Raw genomic sequence first — 20,200 nt, 5'->3', positions numbered from 1 at the left:
ATATATATATTTTTTTTTACACGTATTTAACCCCTTATTTTTGTTGAAACAAAACTACCTCCATATTTCCATTGGTTTGTATGGGTTAAGTTCAGACGAGTTCCTTGACACTTGTGGGCGTTGTAGAGCAAAACAGAGAACACAATTGTGTTTGTGAGAGTCTCCCCTTTCCATAATAGTTTGTAGGCCAAACCGTTTGGACCCTACAGACCGTTTTTGTGAGAAGACCGATTTTCGGGATGACAAACACTGCTGTAGCTAGGTCACCTGTAGAAGGCCGACATAGGCGGATGCGATGTGTTGAGCTGTTGAGATGCCCATGCTTTGCTTAAACTGACAGATTTTGAAGGGGATTGTTTTGTTATGTTACTTAGATTGACGCATGGGTGCGTCAATAAACTTAAGGATGAATGTATTTTGATATTTTTAGTACTTTCTATTGAAAGAAATTGCTTGTGTTGCCTTTTTGTCACTCGTGTTACCTATATTTTAGATGGCAATTCAGGCTTTCCGGTAGGGCATTTTACTATTTCATATATAATCAAAGACGAAAAAGGTTCATGAAAATATTAAGAAAATGTTTTGATTTCCTTTAAACAAGTATGTGTAAAGATCGTTTATGTAACATTTTTCTATAATTACACCAGTGACCAGTAACACCAGTGACAAATCTGCATACTATTCTAATAACACCAGCCTGAACAGTAACACCAGTGATGGTAACACCAGTGACAAATCTGCAGATACGATCGCATAGCTAATATGGCAGCCACAGTAGCTCAAACCATACTTCTTAAATTGTAAATAAATCACTTAACCATGTGATTTGATCAATAAAAAAAATGTCCTTTCCTCTTACTATAAACTGCGTAACACAAGTGACAGATGTTTCAGGCCTCGCATGGAATTACCAAATTGCTAACATATGAAGAGAGAGTGCAGGCCCACCATATGCTTTTCAAAACAGCCCTGCCTCCAATGAACCTTCTTCTTCGTGGGGTTTTAGGGTGGACTACATGCTGAAAAGTTGTATTGCCTTCAAGAGAAGAAGAGGTGAAGCGAAAGGGTTTACTCCACCCAAAATCTGTTTAATGTTAAGCAGATCATGACTTTTTAAATAAATCCCCCTAGAGTCGATTGACACACCAGCGCATCACACAGTGAATTGTGAATAGCTCCCCTAGTGTTTATGCTAGACACTTACTGTTTCTTGTAGTGGCTGCAACTCAATTTTCTTTTCCCGCCGATATAACATTCGTGCCTATTCCATAACATGGGGCTTGTGAAAGCCCTATTTTTCTCAACGAGAGGATCCGGACAAGAATCGTCATGAAATCATCTGTATAACACCAATATCGAAAGGGGGGATTCTTATGAACACAAAGGTTTCGGTTGTTCTACTCTATGATGCACACAAGCTTCGGGGCAGTTGTCTGAAGGTAACCCATTACATGGCTGTAAAAATGGCAAAAAGTGCATAGGGGGTCAAATGTACCATGGAAAAGGTGACCAAACATGGGTCTAAAACAAACATTTATTCTGAGTTTTCTTATGTCTCTCAGATATCAGACTCACACTTCAAAACCTTGTATCAAGGCACAAGGTCGAGACCCACATGCAGACACAGGAGGCAGATGGTTGGAGTCTTACAATGTTTATAAATCCAAAACCAGATCACAGTCTAGGAGGTACAGAGTGGCAGACAGGCTCGTGATCAAGGCAGGCAGAATGATCAGGCAGGCGGGTACAAAGTCCAGAAACAGACAAGGGTCAAAACCGGGAGGACAAAAAAAAAAGAGAATGCAAAAAGCAGGAGAATGGGAAAACCGCTGGTTGACTTGGAAACATACAAGACGAACTGGCACATAGAAACAGGAAACACAGGGGAACATAAGTGGCACCTGGAGGGGGCGGAGACAATTACAGGAACAGGTGAAACAGATCAGGGCGTGACACCTTGTTCCTTATGATTTATGTTTTAACTGTTTGTTTTGCCATGTACAAATGTGTTATTCAATGCGTTTCTCTGGGCTATAGAAGTAAGGGCCAAATTCAATGTTTCATCAAATAATTGTATAATAATAGTGAAGACTATGAAATAACACATATGGAATCACGTAGTAATCAAAACAGTGTTAAACAAATCAATATATATTTTATATTTGAGATTCTTCAAAGTAGTCACCCTTTGCCTTGATGACATCTTTGTACACTCTTGGCATTCTCTCAACCAGCTTCATGAGGTTGTCACCATGAATGCATTTCAATTAAAAGGTGTGTCTAGTTAAAAGTTAATTTGTGGAATTTCTTTCCTTCCCAGGGCGGGATCAGCCAGCGGCGGCTTCTGGACGCGGAGGGGTGAACATCTCCTGCTCTGACTGCAGCTGGGAAGGACTGCTGCGCAAGGACTGGGCCACCAATGAGTGCTTTGGAATGGGGGTGGGGCCCACGGCAGCACCCGCTGCTCGTTGATATGTGCTTTCACATCAGAGTCTCCAAAAGACTCCAATATCACCAGAAAAAGTAGCTAGATTTGTCGTTAGTCAATTTAAAAAAAATGTGTAGCTAGAGGGGCCTGAATACTCGCTAAATATAGCAACAAAGTCGCTAAGTTCGCAACACTGAACCAGCATGTTAAATTTAGCTAGCTAGTTACTTGTGTCAACACAAGCACTAACTATTATTGCTAGCTGGATGACACAACTAGCTTGGCCTGGATAGCTATATGCCTAAACTATAGAAATCATGATGATGATAACTACTACAGATTCCCACAAGGTCTCAGACTCTAGGATGGTAAAATTGTTGCAAAAAATAAACGGATAAAGACAGAGCCAGAGACAGAGTTTTCGATTGCCATTATTAGTGTTAAAAATGGATGAAAAAGACAATCCCATTTGTTCTGAATTAGCTAGCGGTCTAGGCTACACAGCATACTATAGGCTGCATTTTTGAGTCACCACTAGAATAGTTATTTGTATGTTATTGAGTAGGTCTATATATCTTAGATTAATAATTTGATTAATGAGATTAAACAAACAAAAATCCATATTGTAGTTATTTCCACTTGGTAATGAGTAAAGCCATTATAAAGCAATTGCTCATAGGTAACTATAAAGTTACACTTCACTTTAAATAGCTAAATCCTGTGTAATAACTAGCGACAACCTTGTACTTACGCAGATATCACAAATGAAATAAAACGTTATTTGTCACATGTGCCGAATACAACAGGTGTGACGTTACCGTTAAATTATTACTTACAAACCCTTAACCAACAACGAAGTTCAAGAAATAGAGTTAAGAAAATATTTACTAAATAAACTAAAGTAAAATATTAAATAAAAAGTAACACGATAAAATAACAATGACGAGGCTATACACAGGGGGTACCAGTACTGAGTCAATGTGTGGGGGTACAGGTTAATCGAGGTAATTTGTGCATGTAGGTAGTGACTATGCGTAGCTAATAGATAGCGAGTAGCAGCAGTGTAAAAACCAAAGGGGGTGGGGGAAGTGTCAATGTAAATAGTCCGGGTTGCCATTTGATTAATTGTTCAGCAGTCTTATGGCTTGGCAGTAGACGCTGTTAAGGAAGGAGCCTTTTGGACCTAGACTTAGCAGTTGCCATACCAGGCGGTGATGCAACTCGTTAGGATGCTCGATGGTGCAGCTGTAGAACTTTTTGAGGATCTGGGGACCCATGACAAATCTTTTCAGTCTCCTGAGGGGGAACAGGTGTTGTCGTGCCCTCATCATGAGTGTCTTGGTGTGTTTGGACCATGATAGTTTGTTGGTGATGTGAACACCAAGGAGCTTGAAACTCAACCCGCTCCACTATATGTAGTCTGTGGTGTAATAGTGGGTTTATTTTCTCACTTGAATGGCGCTTTCAAAAGCTGACGATTAAATTGTAAGAATGGATTGTCAGAATTGTCATACTTTGTAGGTACACAATAATTACAATTAAGTACACTTCAAGATACACAGGATTTAGCTAATTACAATTAAGTGTAACACCTAGTAATTACATTGTACTTATGCAAATATTACATGGTGCTTACAGATGTTTTAAAATGAGGGTCAGGATGAGTAATGTACTATATAAGTACACATTCATTACAAGTAAGTACCCCCGAAGATATACTTCATTTTAACTAGCTAAATCCTGCATAACACCTAGTAATTGCATTGTACTTAGACAGATATTACATGTATTCTGTGGTGTTCTAGTGTGTTTATCCTCCCACTTAAAGGGCGCTTCCGGAAGCCTTAAAGTAAGGGCCAGATTGTCAGGATTCGGTAATGTGCTATATAAGTACACATTAATTACAAGTATAAGTACCCCTCAAGTTACACTTCATTTTAAGTAGCTAACTCCTGTGTAACACCTAGTAATTACATTGTATTTATGCAGATATTACTCTGTGGTGTACTTGTGGGTTCAGGTTCAGGTTGTCATAATGGGTAAAGTACATATAAGTAATTTTTGTATTATTATAATCTGGGATGACACCCATCTGGTAGACCCCAGTCAGTGAGGTCGACCTACATCTGATCTGTTATTGTAAACTCAACCAAGTTAAATCAGATTATACACTTTTTGGGGGCAAGTTTTAGCAAAAACATTGAGTGGTGATTTTGAAGAGTGCACATTCACAGGTAGGTAATTAGAGCCTTTTGAGCCTCCAACCTTTGTAATCTCGGACACCTGGCACATCTTGTCCAGAAGAGATTGTAACAGTTATTACCTTGTAACAGTTATTACTGAATCAGATGCAGCTGAGAATAAACTAAACACTAAATTGTAACAAGCATGGTAATAAGCATTTGTTGTTACACCTCTGTAATTACAAACCGCAATAACCACCAGTGAGTTACATGTTGTTATTACATTGTAACTAGGAGTTATTACAATTAACTACAATGCTTGTTAGTGTAATTAAACATGTAATTACACTGTAATAAGGACCCCTTAAAGTGAAGCGCTACCAAAAACACTTAATATCTGAGTTGTCCCTGTTTAAATTCGAGATGGTCTATGCATATTCATGAGGCCAGCATAGCATATCACTCTTAACTGAATACAGGCGGTTGACGTCAACACCCCTCATCAAATATTCATCCACACTGCGGCCCCGTCATCCACATTGACGGGGTCGCAGTGGAGAGGGCCAAGAGCTTCAAGTTCCTCTGTGTCCACATCACTGAGGACTTAACAGGGTCCTCTCAAACAAGCACAGTCGTGAAGAAGGCACGACAGTGCTTCTTCTCCCTGAGGAGGCTGAAACGATTTGGCTTGGCCCCTCAGATCCTTAGGGAATTTACAGTTGCACCATCGAGAGGATCCTTACTGGTTGTGTCACCTTTTGGTATGGCAACTGCACCGCTCTCGGAAGGCCCTACAGAGGGTGGTGCGGACGGTCCAGCGCATCACTGGGGGTGAGCGCCCAGACATCCAGGATGTACATGCCAAGCCGTGTTTGAGATGGGCCCGAAAAATTGCCAAAGACTTCAGCCACCCGAGATGTGGACTGCTCTCCATGCTCCCGTCCGGCAGGCGGTACAGGTTTTATCCCCAGGGACCAGTTTTCAAATGTTATCTATCTGGATTTCGCCTATTGGATAGGATTAAATGCATAGAAATATAATGAATAGAACGGGAGTCCACATTCAAGTCAACAATTCGTTCATTCTATTCCTATGCACTTAATCCTATCCGACAGGCGAAAATCCAGATAAGTTTTGATGGCTAACAACTACTGCTCCCCCTCACACCTGCCGCTAAAATTATTATTGATTCGATTTTTTACTACCACTACGCTGCAATTCATTGCTTATTGATTTCCATTACCATTAGTATCTATCTATTTATCCAGATACTGGTTACTATTACTCCTGTTTACAGTAACCTTCAGAAAGTATTCATACCCCATGACTTATTCCACATTTAGTTGTGTTACAGCCTGAATCCCATAATGGAAAAGTTAAAATGTTTTTTGATTTTTTTGCAAATGTATTAAAAATTAAATACAGAAATATCTAATTTACATAAGTATTCACACCCATGATTCAATTTTTTTAAGAAGCGCCTTTGGTAGCGATGACAGCTGTGAGTCTTCAGGTCTTGCCATACATTTTCATGTGGATTAAAGTCGAAACTAACTCGGCCACTCAGGAACATTCACCATCTTAGTATGCAACTCCAGTGTAGATTTGGCTTTGTGTTTTAGGTTATTGTCCAGCTGAAAGGTGAACTAATCTCCCAGTATCTGGTGGAAAGCAGAATGAACCAGGTTTTTCTCTAGGATTTTGCCTGTGCTTAGTTCCATTCTGTTTATTTTTTCCCCAGAAATCTTTTGCAGTATTACTTTAGCGCCTTGTTGCAAACAGGATTAATATTTGTATTCTGTACAGGCTTCCTTATTTCCCCCCCGTCAATTAGGTTAGTATTGTGTAGTAACTACAATGTCGTTGATCCATTCTCAGTACTCCTATCACAGCCATTCAACTCTATGACATTTACATTTTAGTAATTTAGCACACACTTTTATCCAGAGCGACTTACAAGAGCAATTAGGGTTAAGTGGCTCACTCAAGGCCACATCGACAGATTTTTCACCTAGTCGGCTTGAGGATTCGATCCAGCGACCTTTCGGGTACTGGCCCAACACTCTTAACCGCTAGGCTACCTGCCACCCTTTATGGGGGAGGGAGGAGATTCTTATGACTTGCCAGTAGTAAGATTTGAGTTCAATATCCAAGAAGACAAGGCTGTAGCTTTCAAATGATTTGTCACTTTCTATTTTATGATGAATATTTTACTTTATTTTTTCATTTGGGGGGTGTACCCCCATACTCACCAGGCCTTGTACATGACCCAAAACAACCGCTCAGAGTTTAACAGGTTTGAAAGTGGTAGAAAAATGTATTTTCTAACTCAAAATATGTCACTAAACCACGACTTATGACGCGAGGGACAAGACAATTTCATGGTACTGACCGTGTTCGACAATCTATTTAAAAAATGGTTTGCAATATAAATGTCTTACATATGTTTTATTAAAAATGAAACCATTAAATAAATACAATTTTAAAAATAATATTGCATAAAAAGAGCAAGGCTTATAAGTGAAATTAGTTGTTTAAGGCAGAATAAGATCGTGTGATTGGAATAGTGGCCAATAATACTCATCAACACACGAACAAAGATGTTAGTTATTTGGTCATATAGGCTTAGAGCAAATTCTGCTGTTTTTTTTAAAAACAGAATCAAAATCTTTGGCTCCAAGGAACAGTGTAGTAGAACTCTGCATTGAAGATCAAATCATCGCCTTCTCGGCTATTGACATGTAGGGTCTTGCAGAGAAACATAATAAGGAATTCCGGTTACAAAGTTTATTCACAACACAGCAAGCATAAGAGCTGCATCGGCCTGTTTGAAAATGGTTGTTTCAAATTTCAAAATGCGCGAATCACAGGTTGTAAGGTGAGAAATACTTCAAATGAGTAACATTATCACAGCCATTTAATTGCCACTCGTTTCCTCGCGTTATTCATCTGGAACGGGCCAACCTTGTGAAATGCAAGTGTGGAGCTATGCTAGCTGCTGGCTAGCTCATTGGCTAGCTCTTTGAAAACAATGACAACTGCTGTGCTAACACATGACGTGTGTAATAATAACAAGATAACAACCTGACAAGTATTATATTATATTCCTATGGAATCCATCTTTATTTATCCATATACTTGCTAGCTATTAACTTTAGCCACTGCTATTACTTTCACACCACATTCATAATATTGCGTTTAGATGTAGGTCAACTTTAGTCTAATTATGTAATCAAAGAGCCAACCCCTTTCTACAACTTGCATCAAATATGTCTTCTGCTCTCTGCATTTGGACTGCTCTCACAGTGGATGTCAGTCACTGATACCATCATGTAAAAAAAAACGCAATAGTTCGCAGGAAGCCAGAAGTTAAATCGAATTACATTCCAACTTATTCTGTTGATTGTCTGTATGTTTGAACCCTTGTGCAGTAGGGAATTTGAGAAAAACAGAATGGATGTATAATTAAACAGAATTTCCAAATGTGTGTCTGTTGGAGACCCATTCAGTTCCTCTCTGCTTACCTCATGTCAAAATAAAAGTATTGCTTTTTTGTGCAGGTATGGTGCACGTGCAGGACTTTTATTTTAGTATGAAGTAAGCAGAGAGGAAGTGAGTCTACAACATACCTGCACAAAGAAGCAGATTTGTGTTGTTTTTTTTCCTGCACAAGGACCTACCCTACGGACAATCGGAATAGTACATTGAATTAGATTTAACTCCTGGCCTTTGGAGGACTATTCTGTTTTTTTGCAAGCTAATATCTCGCAACATTAGTGTGTAAATACTAGTTAAAAGTAGCTATATACTTGCTAAAAGTAGCTACTTGGGACTGTGGCAAGAGCCTTATGTAATGAGGACTCTGTCTCTTTAGCCTGGGTGATCTACCCCCATGCTATATCTCTTTTCTCCTGCTGAATAATCCTAATTGGCTTGTTATAGGTGCAGCCTATCTCACAGGCTCTGTATGTCATGCCCTCTGTCCATTATGTGTGTCTCTCTCTCTCTCTCGTTCTCCCCCTCGCTCTCTCTTTCTTTCTCTCCTCTCTCAGCTCCCAGAGAATCCAGGCAGTTAACACCAATGCAGAGAGCAGCTTGGAGAGGTTCAAGGCCTATGCAGTCTTCCAGGAGATAAAAAAGAAGCTGGAGGAGGTATCTTCATTACTGTGTGTTATCTGTTTCAGTTATCAATTATTGCTTCATCCTCTAAAGTAGGCTAAAATGGCATAAAATGAAACAATGGCTATTGGAATATGTCCTGCTTATGCTGCAAACCTGTTTTGCTTATGCTGCAAACCTGCTTATGCTGCAAACCTGTTATGCTGCAAATCCTGTTTTCACACCAACATGTTTAGACCTCTTTTCTGTTCCTTTTCACTGAAAATGTGTATATTGTGACCTCTGATCCATTTCCTCCACACTACAGTCATATGAGTGTTATTCATCTTGATCATACCGTACTACATGAAGGAGACAACCTATTTCCATTTCTCTTTCCACTTCGACTGCAGCACACATGGATCCCTTCCCGGAAACAGGCTTTTCTCCATGTCATACAATGATAAAGTTATGTTGTTTGAACCAATCAGATAAATGGTCCTGCACTCTATAAAGTTGTGTGTTTATTGGCAGCTGCTTTGCTCCTTCTGACCTCATTACTACTATAAACATCACAAGCTAGATGATGGCAGATCTCTCTCCCCCTCACTTGCTCTCTCTCGCCATCTCAGTTTCTCGCTATCTCTATCTCTCGCCTTAACACAGCCTAGCCATCAGTGAACAGCAGTGCTGTTGGGTCCAAAATACACAACTAGACCTCTATTACACAGACAGAAATAAACGGAACCAAACTAGTCTGCAACTCTTTTGACTCTGGATGTGTAACATTCATCTCTTGTAAGGATGCACGATATATCAGTGAACATATCGAAATCGGTCGATATTAGCTAAAAATGCCAACATCGGTATCAGCCCAACGTCTAGTTTAACGCCCCATTGTGCAAAACCGATGTCAAAGCTGACGTGCATACCTATATAACGTAGGTACATGACATAATGATGCCATGTAAAATCTGAGCTATATGTGCAACACAGCATTCTTAAACTAGCCCACAATGTCTGCTGTGTGGATGGAGCAGTCATTTCAAAGAGTAACAACATTTCAGCGAGACAACTCCAAGGCGAAATCCATTAAAGCCAAGATAATGGAATTCATTGCCATTGACAATCAACTGTTCTCTGTCGTGGGTGATGTTGGCTTTTGCCAACTGGTCGAGCACCGGTACATGCTACCAAGTGCGCTATTTTTCAGATGGTTCCCTATCGGCGTTACACAGTAATAGCATCACTGCTGTTAGCTTCACGACATACATACTATGGAATGCCGTTTGGGTCTTTGCGTGTTAAAAAATATGTACAAAAAAGTCTGCAAACACCGGCCACGAATTATGTGTTTACAATACCGCGACCGCAACTTCTGGGGTAGCTAGCTTTAGCCACAGCAATACAACCAGCCTGAAAACCTGCAGTAGAACCTGCAGTCATTTTCATTATTCTTAGCAATGGTTTAGGAATCCTTGTAAGTAAGTATTAGCTAGGTAGCCACTTGTTCGCCTATTGAAATTGAACTTCAGTTCATGAAAATACATAGCTAGCCAGCTACCTAACCCTGTTGCCCAAAGCTAACGTTATAAGCAGCCAGGTAGCTTCATCTGGCTGGTGAGGCTTGACCGCACTGGGTTATGTGTTGTGAAGCTAGCCACAATAAGGATAAGGCCCAATATTGGAATTTGCAGTTTGGTTCAAAATAAAGGTATGTCATTGAAAGTAATGCAAATGAATACAAATAGTAGAATTATGCATACAATTCCACTATTGTGGCTAATCCTTACTTTGGCTAGCTTCACATAGATGGGTCCGACCACCATTTAATCAAATAAGAACTGTCTTATAAATTAGGGTTATTTTTAAATGACACCTAGCTATATCGGTAGCTAGCTAACTATAGCTACTGAAACAGGACGTCGTTTTGCTATGTTTTTGGGGAAGAACATTGTTTGCATCCATGAGCTAGCTAGCTTTTTTTATGACCAGCACTGTAGGTGCGCGATACAACTTTTCCAGCATCATAGCATACGTATCGATGAATCGTTGTGACATATGAAATACGAGTGATAGTGTAATCAATGTGTAATAACTACATAAAAAATGTGTGAACCCGTTTAAATTATTATGTGACGTGCACTCATATTCAGGTCCTGATTGGTCAACAAGCTTATTTGACACATCAAATAGTGTTATTTGAACTGTTAAATAGTATATTTTCTGACACGCAAATACCCAAACGGCGTCCCATAGAAATCCTGGTTGAGGATGAAATGACTGAACAAATGAACAACGAAACGGCACAGCACGTAAGTGAAAGAAATAGGTTTTGATTATGTTTTACTGGTAATGGGTAGATACGTAAATATCAACAAAATAACTTTTTGATAAGTGTGTGTGTGTGTGTGTGTGTGTGTAATTTTTATTTAACTAGGCAAGTCAGTTAAGAACAAATTCTTATTTACAATGACGGCCAAACCAGGTGATGCTGGACCAATTGTGCGCCGCCTTATGGGACTCCCAATCACGACCGGATGTGATACAGCCTGGATTCGAACCAGGGACTGTAGTGATGCCTCTTGCACTGAAATGCAGGGCCTTAGACCACTGCGTCCGTGTGTGTGTTAACTATTTAATTGTACTAGAATGCTTAAAAGGCTGCTAAAATGTTTAATATCGGTATCTGTTTTTTTTTTGCAAGGTAAATATCGGAAATCGAAATCGGCCAAAAATGTCATATCGGTGCATCACTAATCTCTTGTCCTACTTTAGATTTTACAAGTCTGTCTGGCAGCAGTGGAGCAGTGCTGGCTATCTGGTTCCCATTAGGATCTCTGTTTTGGTGTAATGGTATTCTACTACTATGTATCTGATAATCCACAGATTAATACAATATTGATACCTATCTAGACTGGGAGAATATGTAATTACAGGAAGATAAACATTCTATTCCTTGTTACACATGTTCAGAAAATTGTTTTCCAGTAGCCTAATTGATCATTAATGAATGATTTAGTATGTGTGTTTTCAGTGTGTGTTTCCAGTGAATTATTTGCAGTTCTTTTAATGATTTTACAAAGCCCATGGATCAAAGAATGGTTTAACTAAATATTAAATGTATTGTTAGGGATACATATTTTTTTTTGCTGTTGCCTAACATCAGTCCTTTTTTCCCCCCATATTTGGACATTACATTATGATATAGTACTCATTATCATTCTTATGACTTATACTGCCTTGTATCTCTGTGTAGGATGGGGAGTCATTTGTGAAGAAGATTGGGGGGGTGTTTGCCTTCAAGGTAAAGGATGGTCCGGATGGTGAAGAGGCGACCTGGATAGTGGACGTGAAGAATGGCAAGGGTTGCGTTCACAATGACACAGGTAAGAACAGCAAGGGCTGTGTCCACAACGACAGGTCAGAATGAGAGGTTTTGTCCACATTGACAGTAAGAATGTAAAAAGCTAGTTGTATTTTCACAGGCTGTATTGTGATTGTTGTGGGCTCTCTGTATTTCTCCCATTCTTGCTCGCCTCTTCCTCTCCTCCTTCTCCCCTTCTAGCAAAGAAAGCGGACTGCACCATTGCCATGTTGGATGCAGACCTGCTGTCCTTGATGACGGGGAAAATGAACCCACAGACAGTAAGTATTACCTGGCCTTGGTGTGGTGTGACTCAACAAACTCTTTTCCCCCATAGTTGTTAGTAGCGGACTTCTGCTGTTATTACTTTAGGGAGTTGATATGCTGTATTTTAGTCAGTCTCTTTGTTTAAGTTTGCAAACTTAAACAATCTTCTTAGACTTATGGGTGTGAGGAAGGCTGTCTATATTCTAATTGGTCCATTTCAATATTTAGGTTTTACACAATGGCGTGGGCTGTACTCCTGCTCTTCATGACCTCTCATTTGACTTAATTTCTTTAGTCAGTCAGTCAGCCAGCCAACAAGCCAGCCAGTCAGACATACTGGCTAACAGTACGCTAGCTAACAAGCTTCAACACTGAGTTTTTACATTTAAATGATTATTCAAAATTCTTGCCGCCAACAGAATGTTATATACATACTGTACAGATCCTTTCGGAATAGTATTCAGGCCCTTTGACTTTTTCCACATTTTGTTATGTTTCAGCCTTATTCAAAATATTATTTAAAAAAAAGTTTTTACCCAGCACTCTACACACAATTACCCAATACCCCAAAGTGAAAACTTAAAAAAAAAACTGATACCTTATTTACATAAGAATTCAGATCCTATGCTATGAGACTTGAAATTGAGCTCAGGTGCATCCTGTTTCCATTAAGCATCCTTGAGATGTTTCTACAACTTTTGAGTCCAATTCAATTGTTTAGACATGTTTTGGAAAGGGACACACATCAATATAAGGTCCCACAGTTGAAAGTACGTGTCAGAGCAAAAACCAAGCCAAGAGGTTGAAGAAATTGTCTGTAGAGCTCCGAGACAGGAATTTGTCGAGGCACAGATCTGGGGAAGTGTACCAAAACATTTCTGCAGCATTGAAGGTCCCAAAGAACACAGTGGCCTCCATCATTCTTAAATATAAGAAGTTTGGAACCAACAAGGATCTTCCTAGAGCTGGCCGCCTGGCCAAACTGAACAATCAGGGGGGAAGGGCCTTGGTCAGGGAGGTGACCAAGAACCCGATGGTCACTCTGCCAGAGCTCTAAAGTACCGCTGTGGAGATGGGAGAACCTTCCAGAAGGACAAAGATCTCTGCAGCTCTCCACCAATCAGGCCTTTATGGTAGAGTGGCCAGATGGAAGCCACACACCTGTAAAAGGCAAATGACAGTCCGCTTGGAGTTTGCTAAAAGGCACCTAAAGGACTCTCAGACCATGAGAAACAAGATTCTCTGTTCTGATGAAACCAAGATTGAACTATTTAGCCTGAATGCCTAGCGTCACACCTGGAGGAAACTTGGCACCATCCCTATGGTGAAGCAAGGTGGTGGCAGCATCATGCTCTGGCTATGTTTTTCAGTGGCAGGGACTGGACAAGATCGAGGCAAAGATTAACGGAGCAAAGTACAGAGAGATCCTTGATGATAATTTGCTCCAGAGCGCTCAGGACCTCAGACTTGGGCAAAGGTTCACCTTCCAACAGGACAGTGACCCTAAGCACACAGCCAACACAATGCAGGAGTGGCTTCGGGAAAAGTCCAGAGCCTGGACTTGAACCCGATCGAACATCTTTGGAGAGACTTGAAAATAGCTGTGCAGCGATGCTCCCCATCCAACTTGACAGAGCTTGAGAGGATCTGCAGAGAAGAATGGGAGAAACTCCCCAAATACAGGTGTGCCAAGCTTGTAGCGTCGTACCCAAGAACACTCGAGGCTGTAATCGCTGCCAAGGGTGCTTCAACAAAGTACTGAGTAAAGAGTCTGAATAGTTACGTAAAAATGTATTTAAAAAAATATATATTTGCAAAAATGTTTACAAACCTGTTTTTGCTGTGTCATTATGGGGTATTGTGTATAGATTGATGAGGGGGGAAAAACTATGTAATCAATTTTAGAATAAGGCTGTAATGTAACAAAACGTGGAAAAGTTAAGAGGTCTGAATACTATCCGAAGGCTAAGTATACAAAACATTAAGAACACCTGCTCTTTCCATGACAGACTGACCAGGCGAAAGCTATGATCCCTTATTGATGTCACTTATTTTCTATTGTGTTATTGACTGTACGCTTGCATGTGTAACTCTGTACTGTTGTTTGTGTCGCACTGCTTTGTTTTATCTTGGCCAGGTCGCAGTTGTAAATGAGAACTTGTTCTCAACTAGTTTACCTGGTTAAATAAAGGTGAAGAAAAAAAAAAAAACTTGTTACATTTATTTCAATCAGTGTAGATGAAGGGGAGGAGATGGGTTAAATACGTTCTTTTCAAGCCTTGAGACAATTGAGACAAGGATTGTGTATGTGTGCCATTCAGAGGGTGAATGAGCAAGACAAAAGATTTAAGTGCCTTTGAACAGGGTGTGGTAGTAGGTGTCAGGTGCACCGGTTTGTGTCAAGAACTTCATTCAACACTTGGGTTTTTCACACTCAACAGTTTCCCTGTGTATCGAGTGGTCCACCACCCAAAGGACATTCAGCCGACTTGACATTTTTTTAAAGTATTTGGCATAATTTTCTTGATAAAACGCTTCACTTGTTGATTAACTTCATCAACACAGTCTAGACTTTTGCTATGGGGCACAGTCTTTACTAGCCAGATCCCAACACTGGCCTCTTGATAGGTGATCCCTTTAGAAAAGAGCCCATTAACCTTATTGTTTCTTAAGTAGAACACGTTCTGGAAAATAAAAGAACGGGTTCAATATGAGTAACGCTGCGGTCAACGTCTGTGTCAATGTCTGTGTTATTTTACTTTTAATTTGCTCTGTTTGTAGGTATGTCTGATTTTAATGGACTTTTGTATACTAAATTGTAGTATAGGAACTCGGCTGTGAATTTGTAAGGTTTGTTCAGGACTCTCCAACCCTGTTCCTGGAGAGCTACCGTACTGTAGGTTTTCACTCCAACCCTAATCTAGCGTACCTGATTTGTAATAATTAGCTGGTTGATAAGCTGCACCAGGTTAGTTACAACTGGGGTTGGAGCAAAAAATCGACAGGAGGATGGCTCTCCAGGAAGAGGGTTGAGATCTTCATAGTGCAATGATGTCATGCTTGTTTACCTTAGATCCAACTGTACTATTATCTATCGTTCAAAAGGTTGACCATGGTCCATTTCTTCTCTAGTTTTTCCCCATTTTATATAATGGTGCTTTTGTAATGGAGGATAGGTGTGTCTTTGGAACTACGGTCTCACCAAGGAAACCTCCAGGGTCTATCGTTGTTGCTTAAGCCGGGTGTACACTACACAAGTACATTGAGTACATCAGACAACGTGTTCACACTTGTAGCTCTGAGAAGGCCTGCATGCTTAGTGCTCACTCTCTTATTGAGCTGTAGCCTATATTGGGCAATACAGCGGGGAGAGATTTGTCCACGAAGGCTGCCTGTTTAGTTAATCTGGTTTCACTTTTCCCAGTGGTTTTTCACACGCTGGGTGCAGTGCCAAAACCGTTAGGGTCACTGGGTTAGTGCAGCCTGCCACACAAGGCACAGGATATGCAGATCCTGCTGCTGCCCCACTCTCCACATTGATGTTAGTTTCTCCATTTGAACTCTTTAAACCAGACAGGAACACACACTACCGGAGTATAGTGCAGGTCAGGAATCATTTCAAAATGGTTTGTTTTCCGACCCACTCCAGAAGAGTATTTCCTCATTGTGTTGTCTGCAGTGTGACTTACTTTCCACTGCTCAAACTGGAGGCTGCACTTTGACGAACAACTGTTTGGGGAGATAAATTGTGTGTGCAACATATGTGTTTGTGTGTTTAATAAAAAAAGGTCTTGTGCTATGCCCTCCCAAAAAGCATCTGTGAAATTAGTCTTGCTTGCTCTCTCTCTCTGTGTGTTTTGATTCTAATGACTGACTCTCTATTCTGATCCCTAGGCGTTCTTCCAGGGCAAGCTGAAGATCACAGGGAATATGGGAATGGCCATGAAGCTCCAGAGTTTGCAGTTGCAGCCAGGCAAAGCCAAGCTGTGAGATAGAACCTGGGGCTACAGTCAGAGGTTACCTCCCTAGCACTATTCTAGTGTCAGATCTTCATATCCTAACCTGAACCACTAGGGGTTACAACAACAAAACTTGTCCCAGACCTGCACTAAGGGGTAACTTCTACCATTTCTCTAGCTCAACAGCAACCACCCCCATCCAACTCTAGTAGTTTGAGGAGAGGAAGGATGAGGATGTGAGGAGAGAATGATGAGATGGAATAATGGATGAAGAGAAATACTTTTCTCCCTTTCGCTCTCTCTGACCCCTCTGTCTTTTTCTAATATATTAATGACCAGAACACACTAGACTCGAAAGATATACTATAAGGGGGCACTCTAATCTCACTCTCCCAACTGTGTAGTTAGGGGGCTAAGCCTACAAATCTGGGTGAAACCCTATTGTATTTGATGCCGTTTATTATTATTCGGGTTCTTCCATAAATTGTGTGGGGAAAAAATATAATTCACGTCAGTTGGCCCAGGCGGGTGGATCTTTGCAAGATGGTAAAAGGCCAAGGGCCAAACCCTCTCATGCAACGCCATGCCAATTGGCCACATGGTGGCACTATAGCAAGCGATTGAAAATGCTAACTTTGAAAGGTCACAACCCTCACCCCGTGTGACCTAGAGTCCTAAAATTTGCTACATAGGACCCTCTCCTCACAAGGAACATATTTGCCTCCAGGACCCTGAAGGTCTGCTATGATAGATTTTCTGCCATTTTAGAATTTTGTAAAAAAAAAAACACAAAATATTACTCCTCTGGCACCAAATGACACATCTGTACAACACTTAATACATGGCATCTATGGACCAAGCTCTCACATGTTTTTCCAGGACAGCATGTCAAACAACATGGCTGCTACTGATCAATAAACATTCATGTGGGTGTGTTCTGGCACATGAATGCATATAAATCCGAAACCGATATTCGTATTGTAACAAGTTGGTACACATGTTCCAAACACTGTCAAGACTCAACATCTATGCATATTCAGATCGACCAAACAATGGCGCTATAACGGGCACATGTTTATCTCTCTTGATCCTTTTTAACTCAGACCGATGAGTCTAGCTAGCTAAGTTATAAAGTGTGATTCAGTTTGGCCACATGGTGGCATTGTTGGACAGAATCATTCATGCAAGCACATTGACTCATAGAACCCATATTGTTTGAGAAAGATTCTTGGAAAATATTACATTAAAAGCCTATTGCGTGATCTGTTTGATTTTGAGCTCTGATAATTGGCAAGCTTGGTAAGGAGTACAGAAGTAGCTCGTCCTAGGGCAGTTTATCCAATTTGTTCTGATGGTGGAAAAGTGGGCCCACAGCTTGATCCCCGGCATTGCATCTTCCAGTTATATTTTTATATTAATTCAGTTTGATTTATTATGACTCAGAGAAGATCTGTTTGCATGAAAATGATGTAATGAATTTAATCATGCCCCTCTCATCTGGCAATGTCTGATCTTTTTTCCCCCATTAAGTTTCATGTGTAAATGGATATATCATCGCTCTTGACGTTTGGGACAGCATAATTAATATATTGTACTGTCTCAGAGCTGTGCTATAGTCGTTTCTCCCTATTCAGCCTTTATGAGATATAAAACACTAAAGTGCCTCTCAGGTGTGCAGTATCCCCTGTTACTTTATGAACAAGTGTAAAACTATTGATAAGGTCTCATCTAATTCATAAAATCTGAAATACACCTGAATGGATGAACCACTGAATTAATGTTACTGTGTTACTTTCAGCCATGTTGTTGAGACTGTGACCACCTGAATGACTCATGATGCTAAAGTGATTTATCCTTAATAAACTCTGTTACTTGCTAATAAATGCTGTTTAAAAATGGTATTCTCCCTCTTTAAAAATGGTTTACTCGTAGATAGGCATGAAGGATAGGAGGTAGACTCATAGATGGTGAGAAATACAGAGGTGAAAGTTGCAGATCCCAATTACTGGAGGCCATACATAGTCTGGAGTCTGCAGCTCTACCACTAACCATTATTTTTTTCCCTTGAAAATGTTTTAGGTTTGTTATATACTATCCTTTATCATTTTCCCCTAACCCTACCACCGCTTGCTCCCCTAATTGGAGTAAACTAATGGACAACAACACTTAGGCTTCTACTTCCAGATTATACATACTATATACATTTTACGGACAGTATATTTTACATTAGTTATAATTTGTTTGTTTTTAGTCCCATCCTTCAGCTACCCTCAACCCCTCCCATCTATCTCTGAAAACCATTGAGTTTTGATTTCTATTTGCCATATATTTTTTCAACTGTGATGTTTCACAAAAGTCCAGAACCTTTCTATTCTCATAGCTTCTACAGATTGTAAATTAAAGATAAACATTTTCAGAATTAACTCCAGGTAAATGTTGCTTTACTTCAGCCAGTCCTGAACCTGCGACCACAAACAATCTACATATGGTCAGTACCAAAACGAAGCATCTAATGATTCTGTCTCTTCACAGCAAAATCTGCAGAGCTGGGATGGTTGTATCCCCTAAATATATTTTTTAATTTTTTATTTCACCTTTATTTAACCAGGTAGGCAAGTTGAGAACAAGTTCTCATTTACAACTGCGACCTGGCCAAGATATGGCAAAGCAGTTCGACACATACAACAACACAGAGTTACACATGGAGTAAAACAAACATAGTCAATAATACAGTATAAAAATAAGTCTATATACAATGTGAGCAAGTGAGGTGAGATAAGGGAGGTAAAGGCAAAAAAGGCCATGGTGGCGAAGTAAATACAATATAGCAAGTAAAACACTGGAATGGTTGATTTGCAGTGGAAGAATGTGCAAAGTAGAGATAGAAATAATGGGGTGCAAAGGAGAAAAATATATAAATACAGTAGGAAAAGAGGTAGTTGTTTGGGCTAATTTATAGATGGGCTATGTACAGGTGCAGTAATCTGTGAGCTGCTCTGACAGCTGGTGCTTAAAGCTAGTGAGGGAGATAAGTGTTTCCAGTTTCAGTGATTTTTGTAGTTCGTTCCAGTCATTGGCAGCAGAGAACTGGAAGGAGAGGCGGCCAAAGGAAGAATTGGTTTTGGGGGTGACCAGAGAGCTATACCTGCTGGAGCTCGTGCTACAGTTGGGTGCTGCTATGGTGACCAGCGAGCTGAGAAAAGGGGGACTTTACCTAGCGGGGTCTTGTAGATGACCTGGAGCCAGTGGGATTGTCGACGAGTATGAAGCGAGGGCCAGCCAACGCGAGCGTACAGGTAGTATATGGGTAGTATATGGGGCTTTGGTGACAAAACTGATGGCACTGTGATAGACTGCATCCAATTTATTGAGTAGGGTATTGGAGGCTATTTTATAAATGACATTGCCGAAGTCGAGGATTGGTAGGATGGTCAGTTTTACAAGGGTATGTTTGGCAGCATGAGTGAAGGATGCTCTTTTGTGAAATAGGAAGAAGCCAATTCTAGATTAAACTTTGGATTTGAGATGTTTGATGTACACACAATGTACACACTGTTCAAAAGTTTGGGGTCACATAGAAATGTCCTTGTTATTAAAATAACATCAAATTGATCAGAAATACAGTGTAGACACTGTTAATGTTGTAAATGACTATTGTAGCTGAAAACGGCAGATTTTTTATGGAATATCTACATAGGCGTACAGAGGCCCATTATCAGCAATCATCACTCCTGTGTTCCAATGTCACGTTGTGTTAGCTAATCCAAGTTTATCATTTTAAAAGGCTAATTGAACAATTTTGCAATTACGTTAGCAGATCTGAAAACTGTTGTGCTGATTAAAGCAATAAAACGGTCCTTTAGACTAGTTGAGTGTCTTGAGCATCAGCATTTGAGGG

The 20,200-nt window shown here is 40.2% G+C and overlaps 1 protein-coding gene across 1 annotated transcript; it reads left to right on the top strand.

The window, feature by feature from the left end:
* Positions 1-7,344: 7,344 nt before the first annotated feature.
* LOC139406776 (sterol carrier protein 2-like) lies at positions 7,345-18,200 on the top strand. Its single transcript, XM_071149802.1, has 5 exons — positions 7,345-7,489; positions 8,664-8,763; positions 11,969-12,098; positions 12,278-12,357; positions 16,238-18,200. Exons 1-5 carry the CDS (start codon positions 7,446-7,448, stop codon positions 16,331-16,333), a joined length of 450 nt encoding a protein of 149 aa, XP_071005903.1. The 5' UTR covers positions 7,345-7,445; the 3' UTR covers positions 16,334-18,200.
* Positions 18,201-20,200: the final 2,000 nt, after the last annotated feature.

The sequence above is a fragment of the Oncorhynchus clarkii genome, chromosome 4, assembly GCF_045791955.1.
Source record: "Oncorhynchus clarkii lewisi isolate Uvic-CL-2024 chromosome 4, UVic_Ocla_1.0, whole genome shotgun sequence".
Taxonomy (NCBI): Eukaryota; Metazoa; Chordata; class Actinopteri; order Salmoniformes; family Salmonidae; genus Oncorhynchus; species Oncorhynchus clarkii.
Note: the sequence above shows the minus strand (reverse complement) of the source record. Positions and strands in the feature narration are given on the sequence as shown.

Excerpts from the sequence above, each read along its gene's own strand:
- LOC139406776 (XM_071149802.1), top strand. The coding sequence starts at position 7,446 with ATGGTTGTTTCAAATTTCAAAATGCGCGAATCACAGGTTGTAAG. Across the intron at positions 7,490-8,663 it reads CGCGAATCACAGGTTGTAAG|CTCCCAGAGAATCCAGGCAG; the intron begins GTGAGAAATACT and ends CTCCTCTCTCAG. Across the intron at positions 12,358-16,237 it reads GGAAAATGAACCCACAGACA|GCGTTCTTCCAGGGCAAGCT; the intron begins GTAAGTATTACC and ends TCTGATCCCTAG.